General features: G+C 54.9%; 1 protein-coding gene across 7 annotated transcripts in view; it reads right to left on the reverse strand.

Annotated features, from left to right (window-relative positions):
- Positions 1 to 3,236: 3,236 nt before the first annotated feature.
- Positions 3,237 to 24,773, reverse strand: part of Sfswap (splicing factor, suppressor of white-apricot family) — a 62,694-nt gene continuing 41,157 nt past the window's right edge. For 3 of the 7 annotated variants that reach the window (XM_005402976.1, XM_005402980.2, XM_005402981.2), the window contains exons 14-19: positions 17,368 to 17,633; positions 12,828 to 12,983; positions 11,691 to 11,816; positions 4,675 to 4,848; positions 3,730 to 3,802; positions 3,237 to 3,507 (exon numbers count right to left, since the gene is read on the reverse strand). In XM_005402976.1, coding sequence (XP_005403033.1) covers positions 3,442 to 3,507; positions 3,730 to 3,802; positions 4,675 to 4,848; positions 11,691 to 11,816; positions 12,828 to 12,983; positions 17,368 to 17,633 — 861 coding nt within the window. In that variant the 3' untranslated portion in view covers positions 3,237 to 3,441. Of the gene's footprint in view, positions 3,508 to 3,729; positions 3,803 to 4,674; positions 4,849 to 11,690; positions 11,817 to 12,827; positions 13,092 to 17,367; positions 17,634 to 24,773 lie in introns of those variants that run through there. The other 4 variants (XM_005402977.1, XM_005402984.2, XM_005402978.2 and 1 more) reach the window with 3 other exon arrangements.

Consider the following 24,773-nt stretch of genomic DNA (forward strand, 5'->3'; position numbering starts at 1 on the left):
AGGGCCCTTTCTCCCTCAGCCCTGGAGCAGCTCCTCCCCTGCCCGAAGCCCCAGTGGGCACATAGCTGCCTCCCTGCCAGCCACACTCCCTGAAGCCAAGCCAGGGATGTAGGCGTTGTTCTTCAGGCCTGTTAGAGCAGCTTCAGGGGTCCTTACCCCAGAAGTGCACATTCTGGATAGTAATGAGAAAGGAGATACATCTCTGCATCTTGATTTTATTGAATTATCGCCTTTGCAAACTTCCGATTCCCCAGGTTCAGCCACGCATCCCCTCGTGTGGCGGCAGGGCCCCAGCGGGTCTGGGCGGGTCCGTGGGGCAGCTCAAGCCTGGAACAGCTGGAGTTACAGGAGCGCATCTCCACAGGCCCTGCTGGCACAGTGCGGACCCACACCCTTCCCCCACGGATTTTGGGGCCTGAGTCCCCCGCACCACCTGATGTCGTCCTCTCCTTGGAGCCCTCACGTGCCAGTGAGCTTGGCAACACCCTGGTGACCTTGGGCCCAGAGGACAGCTGGCTTCACCCCACTGGCCTGCACGCGTACCTGTCACAGACAGGCCTGTGCCCTGCTGGGGCCGATGCCCACCACACCCTGGCTAAGGCATGGATCCCCACACAGCCCACGCAGGAGGTGGGGTGTCACCTCTTGTCACCTGGGTCACCTGCCCGCTCCCTGGCGTGTGCAGTCGTCCCCGAGGATGTGTCCTGGCCTGAGCGACAGTGACCGTCCAAGTTTGTCCACCTGAGAGCTTCTCTTCCCTGCCTTCCTTTGCCCAGTGAGGACTCCTGGACGCTGACCTGACTCCAGCTGCAAGGCCACCTCCACGCCTGCTCTTTGGTGAGCTCCTGTCCTCTCCCACTGACCCCTCTGATGTGACCTCTGCGGTTGTGCTGGGCACTGTCTTCCCTCTGCAACACAGGGGACCTCAGGCTCACCCTGTGTATGTCCCACACAGCCCCAGACAGCGGGTCCTCAGGGAGGCCGGCTCGCTCCTGGGGAGTGGGCACTGTGCCCACTCAGGCGAGGGTGCCAGTGCTGGGGGCCTGGCGGGCGACCGGAGTGCATGTGGCCCAGCCCGTGCCCCACGCCCCCTCTCCCCACGGCTCCCAGGACCTGCCTGCTGCCCCATACCCCTCTACCCGCGCATCCCCACTCAGCCCGAAGCTGCCCCCACCAGGCACCTCTCACATCCCGGAAGTGGCTAGGTGCCAAGGGCGCCAGACAGGGCTGGCGGGCAGCACAAGCCCTCGGCAGGCCGTGGAGCTCTGCTCAGGTAGGAGGGGGCGGGGATGAGGCTGAGCCCAGCACTGCACTTGAGAGCCCACTGCCTCACCCCGGCCCGGCCGCCTGCCCCCTCCCAGGGCCATGGCCTCTGCTGTGGGCTGCAAGCTGCCCCGCAAGCAGCCTCCTGGGTGCCTTCTCGCCGCCTCCGCTCCATCGCCAGCCTCCTTCCCTTCACTGCCCCTGCTGCATGGGTAATGAGCTTGTAATTAAAGCCACTTCTCATGCTGCCTGCCGGGGGGAGCTGCATGGCCCTGCAGGAGACGCGCGCATCCTTCCTCAGGCCTGGTGCAGCCTGGGTGGTGACCGCAGCCTCCGGACACCCGGGGCCTCCCACCCTACCCCTTGCAGCACCACTGTCCTGTGGGGCTGACCCATCCTGCTCCAGGTGGTGCTGCTGGGCCGGGCCTACAGAGCCGGGGGAAGGAGGGTGGGGGCGGGGTGTTCACAGGACGGGGGTGCACCACAGGTGCAGAGGGTACCTGGGCAGCAGGGCTCCATTTCCTCCTGCCACGCTGGCTACCTGGACCCTGAAGGCTCCATGGTGCCCCAAGGTCCTAGTTCTGGCTCCTAAACCTCAGCCCTACACAGTGGAAATCCAGTAGCAGAGCAGGGACTGTGTGTGAGACGGAGGCAAACACAGGGAGGGAAACAGTCGCCACACCCACCAGCTGTCAGAAAAGCGGCCCTCTACACGGGAGTAAGCCCTTCTACGCAAAAACTATGGCCAGGCACAGTGGCACATGCATGTAATCCCAGCACTTGGGGAGGCTGAGGCAGGAGGGTTGTAAATTCACACCCAGCCTGGGAAAATTAGCTTGACTGTCTCAAAGTAAAAAATGGGCTGGAGACAGAGCTCAGGGACAGAGCACCCCTGGGCTCCACCCCCAGTGCTGGGGAGGGGTAAAAGAACTAAGAGTAAAGCCTGAAGAGAAGTGGGGACAGAGGTGGTGGTGAAACCAGGCATGGGGGCACATGCTTATAATCCCAGCACTAGGGAGGCTGAGGCAGGAGGATCACTGCAAGTTCGAAACCAGCCTGGAATACAAAGTGAGCTCAAGGCCAGCCTGAACTGCATAGCAAGACCCTGTCTCAAAAGGACCAAAATAACCTCCACCGCAAAACAAAAAAATGTGGTGAGACCTAACCGCAAGAAGGCCACCTCCCTCCCCTTCCACTCAGCAATCAGCAGTGCTAGGTGGCCATGGGTCCCGAATGCAGGGTGCAGTGGCACCTTTCCTCTCTGAGGGCGTGTGGGTGCAGACAGGACAGGTGGCCTGCTCGCTGGCCCGGAGCCCTTTCTGGAAGCCCCTGTGGGGTCAAGGCTGAAGCGCTGGTGGGAGAACACCTCCTCAGCCAGGACTTGCAGGCAGAGACTATGTCCCCACAGCGCCCCCAGGAGGACAAGGTGTGGCCTGAGAACCGGTGAGTCAGTAGGCAGCGGGTGTCAGCACTGGGGGCTGGAGGCAGAGGTGGGTCGGAGGGCTGCTCTGCGGAGAACAGTGTCACGTGGGTGTGCACACGCAAGTGAGGAGCTCGTCCAGAGGCTGGTGTTGTGCTGACCTCACACTGCACAGGTGGCTGGGCCTGGCTGTGGGGTGTGTGGGGGACAGCACGCTTCCCCACCAGAAACCCAAGGGACAGTGGCCGAGCCAACGAGGTAGATCCAGGAAGGACAGCCGGCCTGTTCCAGCAGCACCAAGTGCTCTTTCCTATAGGGCACATGGCTCTTGGGAGGCTGTGGCCACCAGGCCGGGGACCACGGAGGGACAGCTGGCGGCAGGGAGGCTGGTGCAGGGCGGTGCTCCCCCCCACGGCTGGTCAGGGGCCACATTGCAGGGGATGTGCCGCAAGGGCGAGCCCAGCTGTCCCCAAGTCCCGACACGCCAGGACCAAGTGACAGATGGTGGACAATGAAAGAGGCCACATGCCAATAAGGAAGAGACTGCCGAGGCTACTAGCTAGAAAAGGTTCCTCTCATTTTATTCGGTAATACATTTTCACAGAAACATGATATTATTTACAAATATACAGGTAAGAGAGAGACTGCTGGTCAAAAATCTGAAACTGCAAATATCATCAAAAACTAATTTACAAAAGCCACCCCAGCCCAGGGGGTCTGATGGGTGCTCGAGGAGGCTGCTGGGCCCCAGCCTGATCTCAGGAGGCGCTGGTCTGCAGGTTTTTGGAAGCTGCGAGCATTGCTCTGACTTTGGCCATGAGGTCCTGTGTGGACGAGACAGGAGGGACACGTGGGGACAAGGCGCCCCGGCACACGAGCAGGGCTCCTCCTGCCCAGCACTGGAGGTCCACACCCACCCAAATGGCTCCGGATGGCTCTGGACCCAGCCTGTGTCAGGGCCGGGACAGGGACAGGGACAGGGCAGGGACAGGGACAGCAATGATGGCAGCAGGAGGGGAAATGGGATAAGACTACGCCTGTCTTACCTGAGTGATTTTGCTCTGCACGGAGGAAACGATTGCCGAAGAGATCTGACCTTCTTTTTCCTGAGAAACTCCCCTGGTGCAGAGACAGACAGAGGGTCACTCACACTGGAAAAGCGATAAACACTGACACCCTGGCTCGCCAGAGCTAACGCTGAGAAGCAGGCACTAAGGCATTTAACACGATACACACTTGCAATGTTCTATAAAGCAGACCTGACTCAAAATAGCTGTGTGTGTTATGTGTACAATCTTTCCATTTTCTGGTGTTGAGGATAGAACCAAGTCTCACACGTACTAAGAATGTGCTCTACCACTGAGCTACACGCCAGTCTTTGGATTTTATCTGGAAACAGGCTCTCCTTGTGTCGCGCTGCCCGGGCTGGGCTCAAGCTTCCACTCTCCCATCTGAGCCTCCCAGCGCGCTGGGATCACGGTGTCACCACCACACCTGGCTCTCAAGATTGATTTTTGCACTAACATCACCTAACCACAGGCGAGAAAGGAAGGGCACTGGGAGGAAGTGCTACCAGAAGGGCCACAGCATCACCTGCCTGGGGTGCGGCAGGCTGTCCAGACTGTCTCCACGAGCGCTGGGCCCGATACATGCGTGGTCAGGGAGGCGGGCAACCAAGAGTGGGTGACGCCTGCCAGGTGAGCCTCCCGCGGCCCAGGATACCGCAGCCACAGTAAGCCAGGACAGCAACACCTGTCTCAATGCTGCCTGTTCCACAGCCCTTTGACAGTGTGGATCCTGTTGGGCTGGGAAGCTAGGTAGACCCTGGCCTTTGAGACTGTGCCATCCCTGGGCACCTCAGTGGGCTCTTGTGCCCATGGCAGGCCCTACACCTGTAGGTGGCTCTCAGCCTGTTCTGGTCTCTTGGGGCTTCCTCTGCCGGGGTGCCCTGTTGCTGTCCCCTGAAAACTGACTGCAAGAGGCCTGGTTACCTGGAGCGCTCCTGGCTGGAGCCCCGGCTCTCCACAGGAGAGATGCTGGCCGAATGGGCCGAGGGCGCTGCTGGCCGGTGTGCTGCCTGCTTGCTGGGGGACGCGGACTGAGACCGGGCCTTGGCCTTGGTCCGGGACTGCGACCGCCTCTTCTTCTTCTTCTCGTGGGGGCTTCTGCAAGGAAAACGCTCTTGAGAGAGGGGCGCATCTGTGAAGGCACAGAGTACCTGAGAGTGGGTGTGGGGGGAGCTTGTCCTGCACATGTGGCGGCCTCCGCGCACCTCACCACTCAGAACCGAGGCCCAGGGGGTGCTCGGGGTAGCAGAGGTGTGGGAAGTAGCCTCTCGCTGGGGGGACGCCTGGCCTCCTCTAAAGCCTGGCCCCAGGAGGCATAATCAGCATTCTACGTGCATTTAAAACACCTAAGTCAGGCAGCCAGGGCTTATGCTGCTCTCTTGCTATGCTGATTAAATGAGAACATACAAGACAGGGAAGATGATGAGCACTGAGCTCTGAGCATAAGAAGGCCCAACAGCAAGACTGGTAGACATACGTGGCTGGGCTGGGTCCTGGAGCCACTCTCCACATCCAGTGTCCGCTCAGCTCTGATGGTGCCGCATTTTCTCGGAGGAAAGTCCCCAAATGGAAGCTCCCCACAGAAACGCCTTCCAGACCCAAGCCCACACCTCTCCCGCACTGCCAAGCGCCAGGTCCCGAGAGGCTGTTTTTGGGGCAGGGTCTTACTACGCAGACTCAGCCTCCTGAGCATGGGGACCACAGGCATGTATGTGTGCCTGGTGACAGCCGTGCCCTGTGCAGGCAGCCGGAGCCCTTCCACACCAGGTGCTCCAGGACTTGAGACGCCCCATCCATGCCCTCAAGTCTGCATGGGGCTGTTCATCTGGGCTGCCACACCGCTGCCGCCTGCCGGCAGAGGGGCGGATGCACCTGATTTCCTCAGGCTGCCTGCAAAGGCCCTTCCCATCCAGGCCCATCCCACACACTCGCCTGCCAGCCCCAGCCCTAGGCCAGCTGCTCCTGGGCCGAGCCCCCTGGTCCCTTATGAGGGAGGGCCAGGTAACCTCTGCATGAGTCGGTGGCCTCCCTGGGTCTGAGATGCGCTGCTGGTGGCCAGGCCTGGCTCGCCAAGTGCCAGCTTCTCAGAGGCCCAGCCCGGTGCCTGGGGCACAGGTGCTAGAGCTGACAGCATGCTGCATGGGTGGGGTGAAAGCAGACCATGGGCTGCACAATATGCTGGCACGCTGGGCCCGGGCAGTCTAGCTGCCCGCCACAGGAGGAACCAGCGGGGTTCCAGTTGCTGGGAGACCATGTCTGCGTTGAGTGGCACTCAGGTCAGGGACAGGGTGTCTCCTACGGGACGTGGGTGAGTGCAGATGCTGCTGTCAGAAGCTCCGTGTGAGGGAGGCATCTGTGCCGCACAAGGTTCTGCACCTTTTCTTTTCTTTCATACTTGGTGAACCCAGGTCTTTGCACCGAGCTATCTCCCTGCGCTTTTCTATTTTGAGATAGGGTCTCACTACGTTATCCTAGCTGAGAGGGAACTTGTGATTCTCCTGCCTCAGTCTCCTAGACTCATGGAATTACAGGTGTGCTCCACCATACCTGGCTGTTTCTGCACAATTTGTAATCCACTAAATAATTCTAATTAGTGAATTAAGACTCTAATCCACTGGGATTTCAAAGGAAGTAGCAAACGGAACAGTATGTGGTAGCTCGTGACCTTTGACCAGAATAATCAAGCCCATGGCTGCCGGAGTCTACTCGGCTACCTGAGGAGCAGGCGGTAGTGACGCATGTGTAGCTCAGGAGGGCCCCCCTATAATCCTGGCTCATACCGACTGCAGTCTGACCTCACCGGCGGGCTGTCCCCACCCTGCTGCGGGAATACAGGACCAAGGAGTCCACCCCCAAAATGGCTGGGGCCCGCTGTGTGTGGCCACAGTATCCGCTATGGACAAGCCCTGCACCATCAGGAGCAGGCTTGTGTTCTAGAACATTCCCTCGACGCAGCCTTCAGTCTGTGCCTCTCCCCTCTAGGAGATGACCTTGGTGCCCACCTTGATGCAGACTGCAGCTCCGCAGACCAGACCCCGCCACACCCAGCCAGTAGGCACCTGTGCTGCCTGTTTCTGCAACCTGGGCTCAAGCACCTGGCCCAAGGCTCACTTCAGAGTCCACACCAGGGCGGAGCAGCAGGCAGCAGCTTTGTAGGGACTGGGCCGCTCCTGAGTGGCCGCACTGCCCCGAGCCATCCTTGTACCCCAGCCCTCCCCCAGGCCACCACACAGCAGCGCTTCCGGATGTCTCGCCCGTGCCGCCCCGTCCTGTCCTGCTCCGAGCCGCTCTCTTGGGCAGCCACTGTAGGCCTCTGCCCTTCCCGCGCCCACACGACCTCTGAGGATTCACCCAGGTGGGGCTTGGCATGTGTTTTCCTGATTGAGCAAAGGGAAGCCTTTGATGCCAATGCCAGCTAATCCACTGGCCCTCTTCTTATGTCTTTTTGAGGCAGGGTCTCACTATGCAGTTCAGGCTGGCCTTCAACTCACTACGTAGCCCAGGCTGGTCTCAAACTCCCAGCAATCCTCCTGCCTCAGCCTCCAAGTGCTGGGATGACAGACACATGCCACCACGCCCAGCTCAGGCCTCCTGTTACGGCTGGGCTCGTGGTGCCAAGGGATCCCAAGTGCACGCTCGTTTCTTGAGGGACTGGTATGCAATCCTATTCCCACTCTGGCACCAGCCACTCACATGGAGTGGCTAGGAAGACCTCCCTGTCTTCGGCAAATCGCTTGGGCAGCCTGGTCAGCACCTGCGTGGCCATGCAGTGGGGCCTTGCTGGACTCTCTCCCCATTCCACTGCCCCATCTGCATGTCTGAGGGTGACACATGGTCCCAACCCACTGCAGCTTTCTACTCAGTCTTGAGACGGTGCTGTCACAGTACTGCACCTTTGTTCTTTGTCAAGACTGCTGTGGCTGTTCGTGGTCCTTCTCAATTGCACGCAAGCTTTAGGTGTCCACCTGCCAGCCTCTACAAACCAACGGCCATGGGTGTGTGCGGGCCCAGAGGCCTGTGCGGGCCCACGCATGCAGGGTTCTGAGGAGGGCTTGGTTTCTGGTGGTGTCAAGGGTGGACAGGGCAGGGCTCCACACGGGCGAGGCAAGCACTCTACCCTGAGGTACACTCAGCCATGCACATCTCGTTCTTCAGCGTCCTCTGCTCCGGGTACCAGTTATGATGGCCTCAGTGGTCTTTTTTTTCCTTGCAATGCTGGGAATTGAACACCGGGCCTCAGACCTGCTAGAACCGAGCCCAGGGGTCTGTGACGCTGCAGTCACTTCCTTCTTGAAATCTGCTGGCACTCCCAGGGGAAGTCATGTGGCCAGGAACTTGGTGGAAGGTTTAAATTACACATTCAACTTCCTTAGTAGATGCAGAACTACTAAATGATCTACTTTTTTCCAGGGTCAGTTTTCATTTTGGTACTGGGAATCAAACTCAGAATCTTGCACTTACCAGGTAAGTGCTGCGTTGCTGAGCTGTATCCCCAATCCCAAGGTGAATATGGTAATTTATTTCTTTCAAGAAACTGTCCATTTCATCTTGAGTTGTTGAATTAACTAAAATAAGATTTATTTCTTTATTATTTTTAATGTTTTTGGAGTCTTTCAATCTTTTTTTTTTTCTGAGACAAGGTCTCACTGTAGTTCAGGCTGGCCTCAAACTTGTGGCGATCCTCCTGCCTCAGCCTCCCAGGTGCTGGGATTATAGGCCACCATGTCTAGTGAGTCTTTCATTCTTGATCAACCCAACTAAAGAGCTGTCAATTCTTTAACCATTTTCAAAGAGCCATCTTTTGGTTTTGCTATTTTTTACTTTGTTTCAATCTTATTTCTATTATTACCTTGCTCAAATGAACTTACTGTTTCCTTCTTTCCAGCTCCTTAAGATAAATCTGATCACTGTTTCTATGTTCTACTATGTCAGAGAAACACCGAAGCCACCCATTCCTCTAAGCATGGCTGCCCTGGCCGGACCTGAAGAGACCACACTTTCATTATCATTCCCTGCAAAGCATCACCCACTTCCTCCTGGGACTTCTTTGAAAGAGTAGTTGAAAAGTGTGAGGTTTGGCTTCAAGCACTTGGAGTTTTCTGCTCTTCATGGCTGGGGGCAATGCCCTGTGGGCTGGGAACAACTTGCCCCCTTGGTGCGCCTGGGCTCTGCAGCTGCTGGCCGTGGTGCTGTGTGAATCCCTGTGTGTTCGCTGTGACTGCTATCATGCTCCGGCTGTCGTATCCTCGAGCGAAGTGACCCTGCACCACTGGGAGACGTGGCCCGAGCCCACCCTCACTTCTGTGCACACACACCCAGCAGCCCAGCCACACTACCGGCCCCAGCAGCACACTGTATGGGGCTTTTCTGCCTTGGAATTCTAACTGCTTTCCGAGTTCATGTTCAGAGACGATCCAACCTAAGATTTCTGCCCTACTACTATATTTCATTCCGCCTGCCAACACTTAATCAAAATGCACGAACTGTATGCTGGGTCCTGAGCCAGGGCCTGCGTGTAGAAGGGCTATCTTTCCACTGGACATCCAGTGAAACAGCAGCTATTCTGAGACAGGGTCTTGCTCTGCAGCCCAGACTGGCCTCGAATCCTGATCCTCCTGTCTCAGCTCTGAATGCTGGGATTCCAGGCCTGTGCCACCATGCCTGGCTGAGCAGTTTTTACTTCTATCATCTTGTTCATTTGTCCCATTTGTTCCCTGCAGCCCTCTTCTGCTTCCTTTTGAATTTAGTAGAGCATCTGTAATTGTTTTATAGCCTCTATCCGCTCTTAGCTCTTTCAGTTGGTCGCTGTGGGGCTGGGGCCATGTGCCCTTCAGTACCATCGGTTCCATCGCCCGGATGAAGAACATTCATGTATAACCAAGAGCGTTCAGGCGACAGAGCACCCCCACCCCTCCACGGCCAGACCCACAGCCCCAAGCAGTACTTGCGCACAGCCCTGCCTGATGATGTGTCGGTCACTGAGCAGGCCAACAGGGCATCCTGCCAGCGGGGACTGCAACACCTGACCACTGTTCTGTGAGAAGTACTTTGTGATGACCTGTATAAACGTTTTTTCTACATTTTCACACTGTATTAAATTTTCAATACCCTAGGTCTGGATTTCCAAGTGTGTACCTGTCTTGGGTGAGGGCAGGGAAGGTACCAGGGGAGCCTGGAATACCTGCTGTGCTTGCAGAGTGGGAGGTGCCAACAGCAGGGTGGCACTTTCCTGCAAAGGGCTCCATCGGCCTGATCTGAGACAATGTCCCGTCACAGAATAAGGCAATGCACTGCTGTACAACCAAGAAGCAAAACCAAGGTCCCCACAACTCCCCACAAATCCAGGGATGCTGAAAGAAAGGCGAGGGGACTGCTGGCTAGTAAGTGCAGAAGGAGGGGCAGAACAGAGCAGAAAGTCACTGTCCTGATGCGACAGTGCTCAACTAAGCCAAGACGGGCACTGCTGGGATGGCTCCCGTAGCTTTGCCGCACTAAGGGAACTCATGCTCCGGCAGGAGGCTTGGTGCGTCTGGCCAGGGAGAGCCAGCAGACAGCTGGGCCGTGGGCCGCCTGCAGCATACCTGCCCGCGAGACGGGCAGGACGACGACGACGGGCCGGGGGTCGGGGTGGGGGTGGGGGTGCGGCCGGGCATGCTGAGCTGCAGAGCACTATCCTCTGGGTGCTCCCGCACTGCTTAAAACTTGTCCAGATGGGGTGTGGAAGAGGCGCACAGTGATGAGCGCAGACACAGCCCCGCTCTGGGAGGCAGCGCACCTAGGCAGGGCAACACTATGGCGTCAGTGACGAGAGTGGAGGGAGGACCGAGCATGAGCGGCGGCCAAGCAGTGCACGGCCTGCCTGAGGGGGAGAGGCCTGCAGCCCTAATATAACACTCCCCCTGCACTGCAGGTCAGGCTAGGACAACGCAACAGGCCAGCAACTGCACACGTGGTCGCGGCTACCAAGGGCTAGCGAGTCCGCCAGTTCCTAGCACCAGTGCTCGGGGTTGGTGCATCTTTGAGGCAGTGAAATCCATCTGAACCTCGCTTTCCTTCCGTTACAGGGTCCCTGCAGACACACCAGGGATCTGCAAGCCCTCACATCTGAGCTGGCTGACTTCTAATGTCACCTCCTCCTCCTCTTCCCAAGGTCTGTTTTAGCACAAAGGTTAATATGAGGGCAAAGCAAGAACTCTTCTGCTAAGAGAGATCAATTAATTTTAGCTCCTGCCCTTTACATACACCAACAGTGACGATGAACTGCAAATGCTACCTCACCTGCTTGGGGAACACACTTACGCACTGCAGCAGCTGCATGCACTCAGTGTGCCGTTATAAGGCACAGAACCTCATGTATACACAGAGTGGGCTCGCATGAGAACCTGCGCGGACACCAACCAGCTGTCCAGGTCCTCTGCGGATTTTCCACTTTAAGGCGGCTACCTCTTGTACCACCCAACAGAACCATCCTCGACTGGCACGACCACGTGACACTCCTGTCGTTCTCATTAGGGCAGTGCTGGGTGGGGGTGGGTTTCTGTGGCTGCTGCTCAGAACGAGCGGGCAGTGCAGGCAGCAAAGAGGGTCCCTAGGTGTCACTGCACACATGGGCCTGACAGCCATTCTGCGCTGTGGGTGCTGAAGGGTACCATGGGCTCTTAGGAGCTGAAGCCATGGCCCTACCACCACACATGCCATAGTCCCAATGGTGAATGCCCCGAGAGGATGTAAATGAATGACCAGAGCGGAAGGAAAGTGAGGGGCTTGCCATCTGTGTCGACAGGTGAGGGGCAGAGCTGGGAGGTACCCGGCGAGGATGGTGCTACACAGGACTTGGGGCCTCACAGTCACTGCCCGAAGCTGTCTCACACAGGGGACAGCAACCTCAGACTGTTTCCCTGAGGAACCCCATGAGCTGGGCCTCGGCAGAGGTGGCCTACCTGGAGCGGGCTCGCTTCCTACTGGCCCCGGGGCTACTGCTCATCCGGTAGGCAGTGGGCACACTTCTTTCTTCCCGCCGTCTCTCAGGGGAGTGAGCTCTCCTCCGAGGGGACCGGGAGCGGGATCTGGATGGAAGACGACAGGCACTGGGTTAGCTCTGCAGTCTGGGCACCTGATGTGCACCCCTGTGCATGGAGACCAGACCCCAAGGCGTCTGCAGGTGCAGCAGCATGGTGCTTGCCTTTGCAGTCCTGCCCTGCTGTCACTGAGCTCCAGCCCTCAGAGGCAGAGCCCCTCCCGCCCCACGGAGTGCCAAGGACAGCCCAGGGTGGGCTCCTCTTCTTCCTCTCCCCCCTGCCTACATATAGCTTTCTATTCACAGACACTGCAGCAACAGCTGGTGAGGAGCGGTGCTCAGACCGCCGGCCCACACACCTGTCTGAACACTGGCCCGTGAGCCCCTGAAGGCCCCGGAGGAGGAGGGCCGTGCCCAGAGCTCTTGCCTATGCTGACCTCAGGCTGCTGCTGGAAGGAATGGGTCCGAGCGTGCTTTGGGCACACGGGCATGGGCCTGCACCTTAGCTCACTCCAAAGTGTGCCATCTCATGGTGGTGTGGACTCAGCTACTGCACGACCACTCCAGCCTTCCTGCCTCCTTCTTGGGGCTACAGGACCCATCTGCCCAGCCTACAGCGGGCAGGAAAGGCCCACGAGACCCTTGATTATCAGAGGAGCCAGGTCTTCAATGTGGGCTCCCCAGATGATGCTGGGACTTTTACTTTAGTTCTTTATTCATTCAATGAAATTACGTTTCAGGAAAATCTGCAATAAGCAGGAATCTAGGGGGAAAAAACATCATTTCTCCCCAGTTTCCATGACAACCCACTCAAAAACAATCCAAGAACAACAGCTTGATTTTTGCCATTTAAAGAAGTTCACTGAATCATTTTTGTTACATTAAAAGCCCCGAAACAACACACACAGGTGTGCCAAGATCAACTTAACCCCCACAAGCCATCCTGAGCACCTGGCCCCTCCGGCAAGGCTGCTGCGGAGCTGCACAGGTGAGGGGCATCCCCCCCCCGACCTGCCCTAAGGTTCCTGGGACAGATTACAAAGTGAGGGCAGTTAGACACCTTGACGTTTTACCAGGCTTCCCCTCAAAAGAGCTCCGGGAGTCAAATCTGTTCGAGGCCGAGGCTGCCTGACAACTCTCTCGCCGGGCTGCTGCTGCCACTGCCGCGCGGCTCTGACAAGGCTCCGTGCTCAGGGTCCCTGGGGAGGCCGTGCGCCTGTGGTCGGAGGCACACACTTCACACTCAGAATGGGCTGTGCCAGGCGGGGCGCTATCAGAACTCGGAAAGGGCTCCGCTTACCAGAGCTCTAGCACCTACGGAATGCTTAACACAGGAGTCTACGGTAAGCTCAGGAGGCAGGACAAATACGTTCGTTCTTAACACCTACAGACTCGTGACTACATACAATACCTTGTGGCATGGCTATCGGTGTTAGACTTCTTCAGAGAGTGAAGTGCTGTCGCAGGCTTCCCATCAGTAGGAAGGAAGCCCACCCCAGAACCAGGAGCAGTAACAGCAGCAGGTAATTCTTCATGTGAAAGAAGCTTCAATGATTTTTATTCTGCTAACCAGGCTCTTAACACGGTTACCAGGTCTCAGTGCCAGAAAGGGGGTTCCACCTTACACGAAGCTCAGCTACACAATGGCACAGAGGCTTCTTAAAGACAAAATCGCCTTGGTTAACAAGTTTTGAGCGTATTGCATCTCAGATGCTTCTCTCGGTTATGTATAATCATAAGGGTCTGCTCTCAAACAAGGGCATAAGGAGACCTTCATCAGTGTTAAAACTGCTGAAATTTTATCTAAGTGACAATGAGTATGTTTATAAGTAGCTGCTTTTCACCAACGCTTAACCACTCATCTGCTCCACTCACTGCACCACTCCTAGGTCTCTTGGTAGCCGGGGAAACTGCAGGCATCCTAGCGGCCAGGGCCGGCTCCCGCCAGACAGCCAGGAGGCTCCCAGCTTAGGGGTTACACTGGGCAATGTAGAGCACTGGCTTTACCATCAGTGGCACCGTCCACTTCACAAGTTACAGCAACTGTCCCCACCCCAGCTGTGCCACCGGCACCACCTGGCACTCTTCAAAGCACTGGCTTCTTCCTTTAAGAAGCAGGATTAAAAGATTTAATCATCTTTTACTGGTCTGCTGTGCAGTTTATCACATGGAAAAAAAAGAGGACAGGGAGGAATTGTAACTTTCAGACTAAAACCTGACCTCAGTTTTGCCTGAGTTATTTTTGCTCAAATGTTACTCTTTCTTTCTTTTTTTTTTTTTTTTCTGGTACCGGGAATTGAACTCATGACCTTGCACTTGCCAGGCAGGCACTGTGCCGCTGAGCTAAATCCCTAGCCCCTTCAAATGTTATTCTCTAATGTTAAATATTAAAATAGCCATGCTAACCCGAGGCTCCCCGGGGAGCTAGGCTCTAGAAAGAAACCCAGGTGCTCACATAGGTCCTCTGCATGGACGGCCTGAAGATCCCGAGAACCCCAGGCCGCTCAGGCTGGGCTGGGTCAGGCAGGGCCGAGGGGGCGCCCAGACACCAAGATGAACACTGAGCAGTCTTGGCCGAAGTTGAACAGGTGCAGTTCCAGGCTTTAGTCCTGTAAGTGTGGTCTGGCAACGCTTGCACCTGACAGCTGAATTTCAGTCTTAGGTGTGAGTAAACGACATGACTGTGTCCTCATTCCATGAAGACAGAGACCCTGACCGTTATCACACACAGACGGGAGCAGGTACAACATGGGACAGAAGAGTCATACCCTGCTGCCAGCGTGCAGTACGAGACACCAGAACCAGTGCGCCTGGAGAGGCAACGTGATGACCTTAGGAATCTGAGAGACTTTTGCTGTGACTAGCTCACTCCTGGGTCCTGACCACCTTTCTTCTGGGCGTACTCAGCGAGTGCAGCATCGGTGGTGTGCGTGGCCCCAGAGCACACAGACTCAGGACAGAAAGGTGCCTCCAGGCCTTACCATCCCGCACTATCTATGGGACCACAGCGACTCAGTGCACAAAACAGAAAGCTCCACTGCAGTGTGAGCCACCGCAGTGAGACACGTCCACAAAGGTGGCTTTTTACTTGAGCTTGGAGCAGCCCCTGACAAGGACCAATCGGGCCACTCAGGCTGAAGAAAGCCTAGTGCTTCCTATGGTGACAGAGTGTCTGTACTGGGTTGTGCTACCTGAGAGACAGTTACACAAAAAGTAATAGCAGAAGATTAGCGCTTTCAATGTTTTGGTTGAAACACAGTTGTTTTCACGGGTCAGTTATATATACCAAGGAGGCAAATGCCATTTGCACATTTTATTTGCATCCCCAGCATGGCGAGTGCCAGCCAGTCTAGGACTCAGCAGGTCACCTGCCTCAGCTTAGAGGACCACAGGCCAGCCACTAAACACCCGCTCCACAGAGGCAGAAGACCACACAGGCTGTGTTGGTTAGGCACCAGGTCCTAGGGCCCAACCTACTCTACATTCCAACAGCTGGAAGGTTTGTTTCATAATATTATCAGTCCTTACTGCAGACAGAACCCAAGGCTGTAACACTGAGCTGCATCCCCAGCCCATTACTATTATTACTATTATTTTAGTTGAAGACAGGGTCTCATTAAGTTGCATAGGCTGGTGAACTTGTGATCCTCCTGTCTCAGCCTCCCAGAGTGCTGGGAAACAGTCTTTTATAATAAAGTTGTACTTTGCCTTGTTATTTTATCTATACTGCCAAGCTAAATTCCAAAAATCTGACTTATTCAGTAACCTTTAAAGTTAGTTATTTCCGTAAAATCAACTACAAATCTTTTAAATACTACCTCTCAGTCACTGAGAGAAATTGAAAAGTTTGAGAGTTACAGAATATTCAGCTCTGCTGATGCTATAAAACATTTTCAGTATAGGTCAAATTAAGAAGGAACTGTGGTCTCCTGTCGCGGCAGAAACTGTAATCAGAACACTTTTGACTTAATTTTTTTTTCTTGTACCTGAAAGTTACAAACTAATGAGCAGAATTTGCATCTTGGACTTGTCAGTGCTTGAATATATAATAACACTAAAGCACACGTGTGTGCAAATCTAAGCCTATTTTAAAATAAAAAATTATTGTAAAAGAAAAAGTAACATATAAAACAAGTTGTCTATTACAGACTAGTACAAAGGAGACACAATGACACACCATGGGTGTGAGGAACACGCAGCCACCCACCCCCATCGGGGGCACCTGCGGACATCTTTCACCTTTCTCAGCTGCAGGGAGGTAGCCCTGCTGCACAGGTCGCTGGGTGCTGGTGCTGCGGCGGTCCAGGCCTGGGAACCACAGAGGACCCCTGCCTTCGCCTCTGCATGCTGGGGGGCAGAACATGCCAGCAGAATTCACTGGGCCTGGTGCGCTTGGGGTCTGGTTCAGGCCTGTGGCATTTCCTTTCAGCTCCATCATGGCATAAGAAACTTTCTCAAGTAAGATATTTTCTATACAGTTTTTTATCTGCAATATAAATTTCTTGGAAAATTAAAAAACCAAAAGTACATCAGCAAACCTATTCATTCAATTAAATTAGAATGTTTAGGTATATGTGTCGTGGCAGGAAGCAAAGCGATGGGCCTTCTGCTAAGGAATGATGCAGAGCTGTGGATGAGCCCCTACCCAGAAGGTCCACACAGCCCACTGTGCCTACGTGTGTGGGCACTGCCTGTTCTGTGTGCTGGGCACAGGCAGACAGGCGATGTCATAGGCTGCTCTGCACTTTCCTGTGAAGACTCGACTTCACTTTCGGAAGCACCAGGCGCCATAGTCGAGTCTGGGAGGGAGGCGCTGGGAGTCAGGTGCAGTTGGGGACACACAGGGCAGGGTGGGGCCTACGAACAGGGCGGCTTCTCTAAACCTCATGCGAGTGGCCAGCTCTGCTCTTTCCTTTTGATAGGGAACCCAGCACCTCGCACATGAGCAAGGCCTTTCCACAACAGAGCAGCACCCTGGCGCTGTGCCTCTCCTCTAAATTTAGATCTGAGACAGTCTTGTTAAGCTGTGCAGGCTGCCCTGGAACTTGAGGTTCTCCTGCCTTATCCTCCCGAGGTGCTGGGATTCTGTTTACCACTGCTGTTACCAGAAGCATTACTGCACCTTCTCTAAGAGAGGCCTGGGGAAGGCTCTGTGCTGCAGTGGGGATGCAAAGGGAGCAGACCTGTCCTGCTGCCACCTCCTCACACACCTGTGGACGCCATGGGTCTGAGCACGGACTACGCAGTAAAGGTTTCTTCTGCTCTGAAACTTACACACACACAAGAAACCAGCACAGAGAGATCACTCACACAAGAAAGGACCCAACACGTAGCCTGTGCAATTTTTGCATGTTGAAACTGCTAAGCTGGCTCCTGTGACCTGCTACCACTTAAATGAACACTGCTTGTTTCTTTAAAGCCAGCAGTACCTAAGGAGCTCACAGGGTTGGGTATGATATCAAGAACAGGACAAGGGCACAGGCACACCAACATCCATTGTAAAAACTTCTGCCCAGCTCTACTGGGCAGGCACCAGGTCCTGCAGGGTCCTGTGCATGGGGACACAGGACCCACAAGGTGCCCGGGCCCTGCATACCCACCTTGACCGCCGCACTGTCCGGTAGGCACTGGGAAGCGAGTGCTTTGCTTTTGTGTGGGACCTGGATCTGGACTTTGACGATGAATGATACTTGGGAGAGCGGGATCTAGTCCGAGACCGTTTTTTGTGCTTCTTTTTCTTCTTCTCTTTTTCTTCTTCCCTCGGTGGGTCTCTGCTTTTGCTTGAAGGCCTTTCTTGTGGCTTTACTTCTGAAGTGGGCAAGGGTCTGCTTCCGGTCAGTAGTGGACAGGGTGCAGCACTGGCTTCCTGAAAACAAAAACGAATTCATGGCATCAGCAGAGAAATATGGCAGTGAGGTGCACAGGTGACAACACGTAACTTCAGGCCCTCACGCGGCAGCGCCCACTGTCCCAGGAGGGACGCCCACGCCCGGCTGGCTAGCAGCTTGCCCTCCTGTCCCAGGAAGGTGGCTCAGGTGGAGGAGCCAGCCCTCCCCGCGTGTTAGTTCATGCCCTATCTGCTGGGCTATGGAGAGCCCAGGATGAGGGCACAGCACCAAGGACACTGTGTTGAGAAATCTGCACCTGCTCCTTAGCAACTTTCCTTAAAGCACACTTCATAGCTTCCAACGTTAGGTTTCCACGAGTCAGAGAAGGTCTGAACTGAGCTGCTGTGGTGCTAGGGGAGGGTGATGTCAGGCTACAGAGTGCAGGACACACACACACACACACACACACACACACACACACACACACACACACACACACACACACACACACGGCGCCCAGGCCCAGCGGCCAGAACTTGTGCACAGGCTTCCAGGCAGCATGGGCACTGCCTGGGCACATGTTCCTACTGGGGCACTCCTCTGCTCACTGCAATGAATTTTAACCAGAGCCACAAATGCCATGCACCTCCACATTGTGTGCCTTGAGGTTCCAGCTCTATGGGTTTCAGAAAACCGCAAGGCATGTGTGGGGCACAGCTGGCCATCCTTCCCCTAGGTCCACTCTGACCAGGCCATGGACAAGCACTGCACACAGGGCTGCTCCAGCCCTCTCTCACCGCGGCGGCCCTTCTCAGCTCACCTGCCCGTGTACATCTTGGGTACTGCTTCCAGCCCGAAGCCGGGACCCCGCCCGGACCAGCTCCTGCCTAGGTGGCAGGGGGCCTGTGGTGGCTTGGGGAGGGCGGTGCCACCACGTGTGCAAGTTAGCCTCCTCTCCTATATGTACAACCATGAGGTTCTTTCTTTTTATTTAGGACTAGGGATTGAATCCAAGGCTTTGTTCATACCAGGAAAATGCTCTACCAGGGGGCCACACCTCAGCCCTTAAAACAAAAAAAATATTTTTAAGTTTTGAGACAGGGTCAAAGTTGCCCAGTCTGGCCTTGAATGTGCTCCCCCACCTCCGTCCCCTAAGCAGCTGAGATTACACGGGTGTGTGCCCAGGGCTTGGCTTAGCAGTGTCGTTCTCAAGGCTCCCCCTGGAAGACCTCCAGGGAGCCTGCCTCAGCGAGAGGCAGCTCTTACCAGAAAGGCCTTCCTCATTCCAGCCCTTCAACTTCAGTACCTTTGCAGTTTAGGGTTAAAAATACTTAAAGCATAAAGGTCCCACCAGCCCAGCCTTGCCCTCTAGCCAGCCCTGCGTCACTCTGACACCTATGTTCCCTCAAGAGCTCCTGCCCAGCAGCCATGTGTACCACCCATGGCCTGAGATGCAGACGGCACCCCTATAGGCCAGAGGTGTGGACGCGAGCCAGGCCCCCAAAAAACCAGCTTTCTACATGGGAAAGAACCCATAGCCTTGGCCTCTCCCAAGGAGCATAAACTCAAGAGAACTGAGGCCAGACTCGGGGTGGACAACAACAGTTTAAGACCACAGTTGCCAGCTCCCAGAGTGTTGTGTCCCTGTGGAGACTTGGTGGCTGCCACCCTTTTAGAAATGAGGCCCAGGACTTCCCAAGGAGGGGGCGGGCAGGCCTTCCCATGCACCCTCCTCACTGTCATCAGCACCACATGCTGCAGCCACATGGTCACGGCCAGAAACAGACCAGTTCCAGACAGCCTCAGAGCCAGGGCACAGCCAGGCAGGGAGGGCGTCCCTGAGATCTTTACTGGAGCCCAGCACGCAGCGCTGCTAAGCTTCACGACTGTTTCTTCCGCCTCTACCTGAAGTGATGCCTGTCTTACAACCCTCCACTTACTCACTTGCCCTGAAGGCCGAGTGCCCTGCTGATATGAGGGAATGATCAGAACCAACACTTTCAAAATACAATTTACACTCAGCCATGGGACCTACGTATCCCAGTAAGATGACTATCTTTTCCAGGTGCAGCGGCACAAGCCCGTCATCTCAGCTACTCAGGAGACTGAGGCAAAAGGATTTGAAGTTTGATGTCAGTCTGGGGGACTCAGTAAGACCTTGCCTCAAAAACAAAGAATAAAACAGGCTGGGTAGGTAGCTCAGTGTTAGAGAGCCTGCTTAGCACATGTAAGGCCCTGGGCACTACCCCTAGTACCATAACCAACCAGCCAGCCAGCCAACGAAGATTATCCTTCACCAATAAGACAAAACCAGGTAACTATGGTGACCTTCACAGGCTGACTCAAGATGATTCACTGTGTTGAGCTCTTTGTTTTTTAAATTGTAAGTACTGGAAGAATATTTAAAAATCCAGTATGCAGACCCAAGAACAACAAAAAAAAAGGAAACCAAATATCAGGTGCCATACATGGATGCTGGTGGCAGGGCACGTGCCCACGGTATGTCCCCCGCACTGGGGACCTCATACCACACCCGTTCAGTGGGGTTCTGGGGCAATGTTTGCTGTGCAGGAGGAAGGTGAGGTGGGGAGTACTGGGGCAGTGCCTGCACAGCTGGCCTTGGTCCTGTGCCTCCTGCCCAAGTGTCAGCTGCTTTGGACACTGACCGATGACCACATCTCAGTGCCTCTCCAAGTAGGACTGAGGGTGCTTCTAAGTGCGCTGCTGAAGAGAACAGACGGGCATGTGAGCATGTATGTGTGGGAGCGTGTGTGAGAAATCAGTGGGAGAACAAGCTGTGAGGGAGGGAAGGAGGGTGTGCACGCTGCTCCTCCAGGAGGAGGAGGTAGACCTGCAGGCAGAGCCCAAACCCTCTCGACCCATGGTGCTATGCTTAGGGACAGAGTATGGCCTCAGTCAAGTCCAGCGAGGCCAGAGGGATCCCATTCCAGCTGGCTGAGTGGGGGCAAGGCTCTCCCTCTCTGAGTCAGTCATGAATCTCCACCACGTTCTGTGAGCCATGCAGCCAGCCCATGAGCCTAGCCCTCATGTGGCTTAGCAGCTGCCAAGTGTGCCCCAGGTTCCAGTGTACAACCAAAGCCCTGGCTGGCACTGTAACCACGACTTCACAGCCATCAGACCCCCAACCCCATGTCACTATGCTGCACAGGCTGGGCTCAAACTCCTGGGTTCCGGTGATCCTTCTGTCTCAGCCTCCTCGGCAGCAAGAACTACAGGCATGTACCACCTTGCCTGGCCTCCAAACCATGAGAAAAGCATAAAGCAAGACCGGGCTACTCTCCCCTGTAGGCCTGGCTGGAGGGACAGACTATCCTCCACCTGTGGCCAGCTCACGCAGTGACAAAGAAATGGACTTGGAGCTCTTTGCCTTTAGTTAATGTAAGTAGCTGGTATAGCCGGTGGCTGACACACTGCAGAGTACGCATCTTGAAACATATTCTTGAGGTAGATGTTATTCTGGTCTAACCAGAAGACCCCAGTTGTGCAAATTTAAACTGTTCTGGCAGGAAGAGCCTCAAGGGCAACCAAGTGGCTGCCTCCTGAGTGCAGACCACATCCCGCACCAGCACGTGTTGAGGTCCTGGGGCACCTGCTAATGCCCCTCGCACACCACAGCCAGGGTAACAGCTGCACACGACCAGAGAACCAGAGCCACCTTTCCAGGGTGAATTGAACATCCTGGCAGAGACAGCAAGCAAACCACAGCTGGTATTAAGCAGTGTTTGGGAGAAGCCAGAAAGGAACTCCAGAAAAGCAGTGGTTCATGAGGTTATCAGGGTGCCTGCTGCCCACCACTTCAGTGGTGTGGAAAGTAGTATCAACTGGTTCTTTTTTATTTATTTATTTATTTATTTTTTTGGTTTTTTTCTCCGGTACCGGGAACCGAACTCACGACCTTGCACTTGCCAGGCAGGCGCTTTTGCCGCTGAGCTAAATCCCCAGCCCCTCAACTGGTTCTTTATTACAACCAAGTGTTTACTTGGCAACAGATAAGCATGCAAACCAGCAACCACCAGCTCCTGCAGGGGCCGAGTGACACGCTCGCTCCAGAGCAGACAAGCACGCACCAGGTCGCTGTGTAGGGGATCACTTCGGCACCCTGGGCTGCTCCCGGCACCTCACTTGGGCCTTGCCTATCTTCACACACGTCTTGCTTGCTCAGTGTGCCAGGTGCTTTGAAACCTGGTCCTTGGGCAGCTGCCACCTGCTACCCTGCCCCAGCCCAGAGCCGTGCTTTGGAGACCACTGCATGGAAACTGACTGCACACTACGGTCCCTGTCAATGGACAGTTTCTTACTCACGACCCCAAGTACCTCAGCACCTGGGACCTGCACGGACTCAGCCGACGCTGGCTGACTTTTAATCCTATTTCCTTTTCCAACTCTTATATGATTCACAAACTCAGCAAGGCCAAGAGCTTGAAAAAAATGACTGGAATCTACAAGGGGCCCTGAAGTGCTATTAGCAACAAGTGACTGCATAACTCAGAAGGGGCCACAGCCGGGCACTGTGGTGCACACCTATAATCCCAGCACTTGGAAGACTGAGGCAGGAGGATTTTAAGTTCAAGGCTGACTTAGACTACACAGTGAGACCCTGTCTCACCCTCTTCATTTTGAATTAAGCACACAGATACTCACCAAAGGTAAAGATGGTATGCATGCAGGCTATTTATGCATATGGTCTCTCTTGTACACTGCTTGAAACTTAGGGTATTACTGATAGCTTTCCATGTCGAGAAGCGCACTTTAGGACATCATTTAAAAGCCTGCCTCAATATACAACATGCAGCCACCTCTTCCAACAACCAGCCGAGATGAGCAGGGTGGTGCTTGTGTGGTGCCTGTGGAGACGCAGGCCAGTGGCTGTGTGTGCCTAGCTCTGTGTGCCCCAGCCTGAGACAAATGCGTGTGATGGAGAACGTTCCCAGCGCTGACCACAGACTAACAATGCGGTGCAGAGAGGAGAGCAGGAGATGGTGGCAGGCACGGCGGCAGTCACAAGGCAGAGACACAAATGCCAAGAACCCGAGCGGACTCCTCAGCACCTCTTAAGTCACGGTCAGAACACATCCCATTGCTCCCAAACACACTGGCGAGAAGGTGGGCGAGGGCCAGTGTGGACAGTGTCCACTGCAGGGAGGCAAAGCTGCCAGGATCCTTCTGCACAGCAATATGGCAATGCCTCCCATTAAAAAAGCAATTCCACAGTCAGGGCTCTGCTTGGCAATCCTGGTGGAAGGCAGACACAAGATACAAGACCCAGGGCCAAAGGGATGTTGCTCAGAGAGAGGACAGTGAGGCACAGCAGTTCTGGCCCACAGACAATTCAGAAAGCTGCAGCTCGCCAAGCACTGCCTTAGCCCCTCCATACCATGTTCGTGACCTTTCCTGTGTGGGACGGCGTGCAGGGCACATCCCTTACCACTAGACTTTCAGTCTGCGCACAGACACTGACAGGGCCCCCCTCAAGAACACAGAATAACCAAACAGCGGGACATGGGCAGCTTTACAAAGGAAGGAAAATCTGACACAAAACACAATGGAGGGAATGTGAGGGTGTTATGCTGAGATGGATCAGGTGTAAAAAAACAGCCCTGTGTCTGAGGTTCCTGGAGCAGTCCAGCTCAGCACAGAGAGCAAGGGGGTCTGGGGAGCAGTTTCAGTGGGGGGCGGGGACAAGACAGCTCTGGGATGGATGGTGGTGACAGCTGCACAACTTGCAGATGTGCTCAGTGCACTGCCTGTGCGCTGCAAAAAGGTGGTGGACACAGCAAGCCTTATATGCTGATGAATATTTTACCACACTAAAAACAAAACAAAAAACTATTACGTCCACTGGAATTAAGACAGGACACAAGAGAAGACTTCTGCTCTTCGCTATACCTTTCTCTGGCATTGGCACCTTTTACATCACATGCTTGTGCCGCTGCCTTTGTAAGAGCAAATGTGGGACAATGCCTGTCCCTAAGGCGGCTGCCTGAGTGGTAGCTGTCAGGGGACTGAGACCAAAGTGGGCTGAGGCTTGCAGGTCCCGCACAGGCTCCCACCCGGCAGGCGCCTGCTGCTCACAGCTCTTGGGGTAGGGTGCCCGCTAGTCCCCAGGCCTGAGGCAGCTGCCCCGACCGCGTCTTGTACCCTCTGGACTGAGAATTTTATGTCTGTGTAGCTGGGCCAAATGTGCCAACGCCAATGAGCACAGTGCCCGTCAGAACAGCGAATGAGTCCAGGACAGCCGTCCCTGGGGACTTCCTCAGGCTAACAATATTTTGAAGTCTGACTCTCATCTATGACAATTCCAATTTAATTACAAGTATTTCTGTCTCAAAGCAATTAAAGACATTTATCACCATCTGCTGCTACCATTACATTTTTGTTGCAACAGCTTAACAGCTATAATCTGTATGTATGCATACACATATCCAGGGAAATAGTCCCAAAGATTCAGATGCCTATTTCCAGGGATTACAGAATAACCCAGGCCGGGCAGCGGTCAAAGGTAGGAAGCACTGGGCTGGGCCTGTGCTTGCCAGGAAGCGCCTGGCAGCTGATCCAGCAGACCAAGACACTGTAGGCTAGGACAGGACTCCGCTGACAGCGCACCAGAGCGCACAGGCACGGACGCAGGACTGGTTATGGAGCCTCTACCTGCAGGAACCCCTTAGTGAACCCTCTCCCCAGCGCACAGATGACAGGGAAACGCTAAAGGGCACTCGAGCGTTGCGGGTGTGACCCGACCGCCACAGCACATCCTTGTTTCTTAAAGTTTCTCCCTCCTTGCTACGTACATTGGTTTTATAGCCACAACCAGAAGGCAGACATTTTAGCTAACTGTGGTAGAACATGCCTGTAATCCTCTGGGAGGCTGAGGCAGGAGTGTCACAGGTTCCTGCTCAGCCTGAGCAACTTGGCCACTTTGCAAGAGGCTGTCTCAAAAAAAAAAAAAAAAAAAAAAAAGGTTGGAGATGTAGCTCAGTGTGAAGGCCCTTGGCTCAATCCCAGTACTGAAAAAAACAAAAACAAAAACAAAGCAGTGATGGCTCAAGTTCTGCTTCTCCCTTCACTGTGTCAACAGTGCTTCTGGTGTGGTCATAGCTGTTGCAACTTGCTCCAGAAATCTCAGTGCTGGGTGAGCAAGGCCCTTTCTACTGGCAGGG

Source organism: Chinchilla lanigera, unplaced genomic scaffold (genome assembly GCF_000276665.1).
Source record: "Chinchilla lanigera isolate Chin_1 unplaced genomic scaffold, ChiLan1.0 scaffold00081, whole genome shotgun sequence".
Lineage (NCBI taxonomy): Eukaryota > Metazoa > Chordata > Mammalia > Rodentia > Chinchillidae > Chinchilla > Chinchilla lanigera.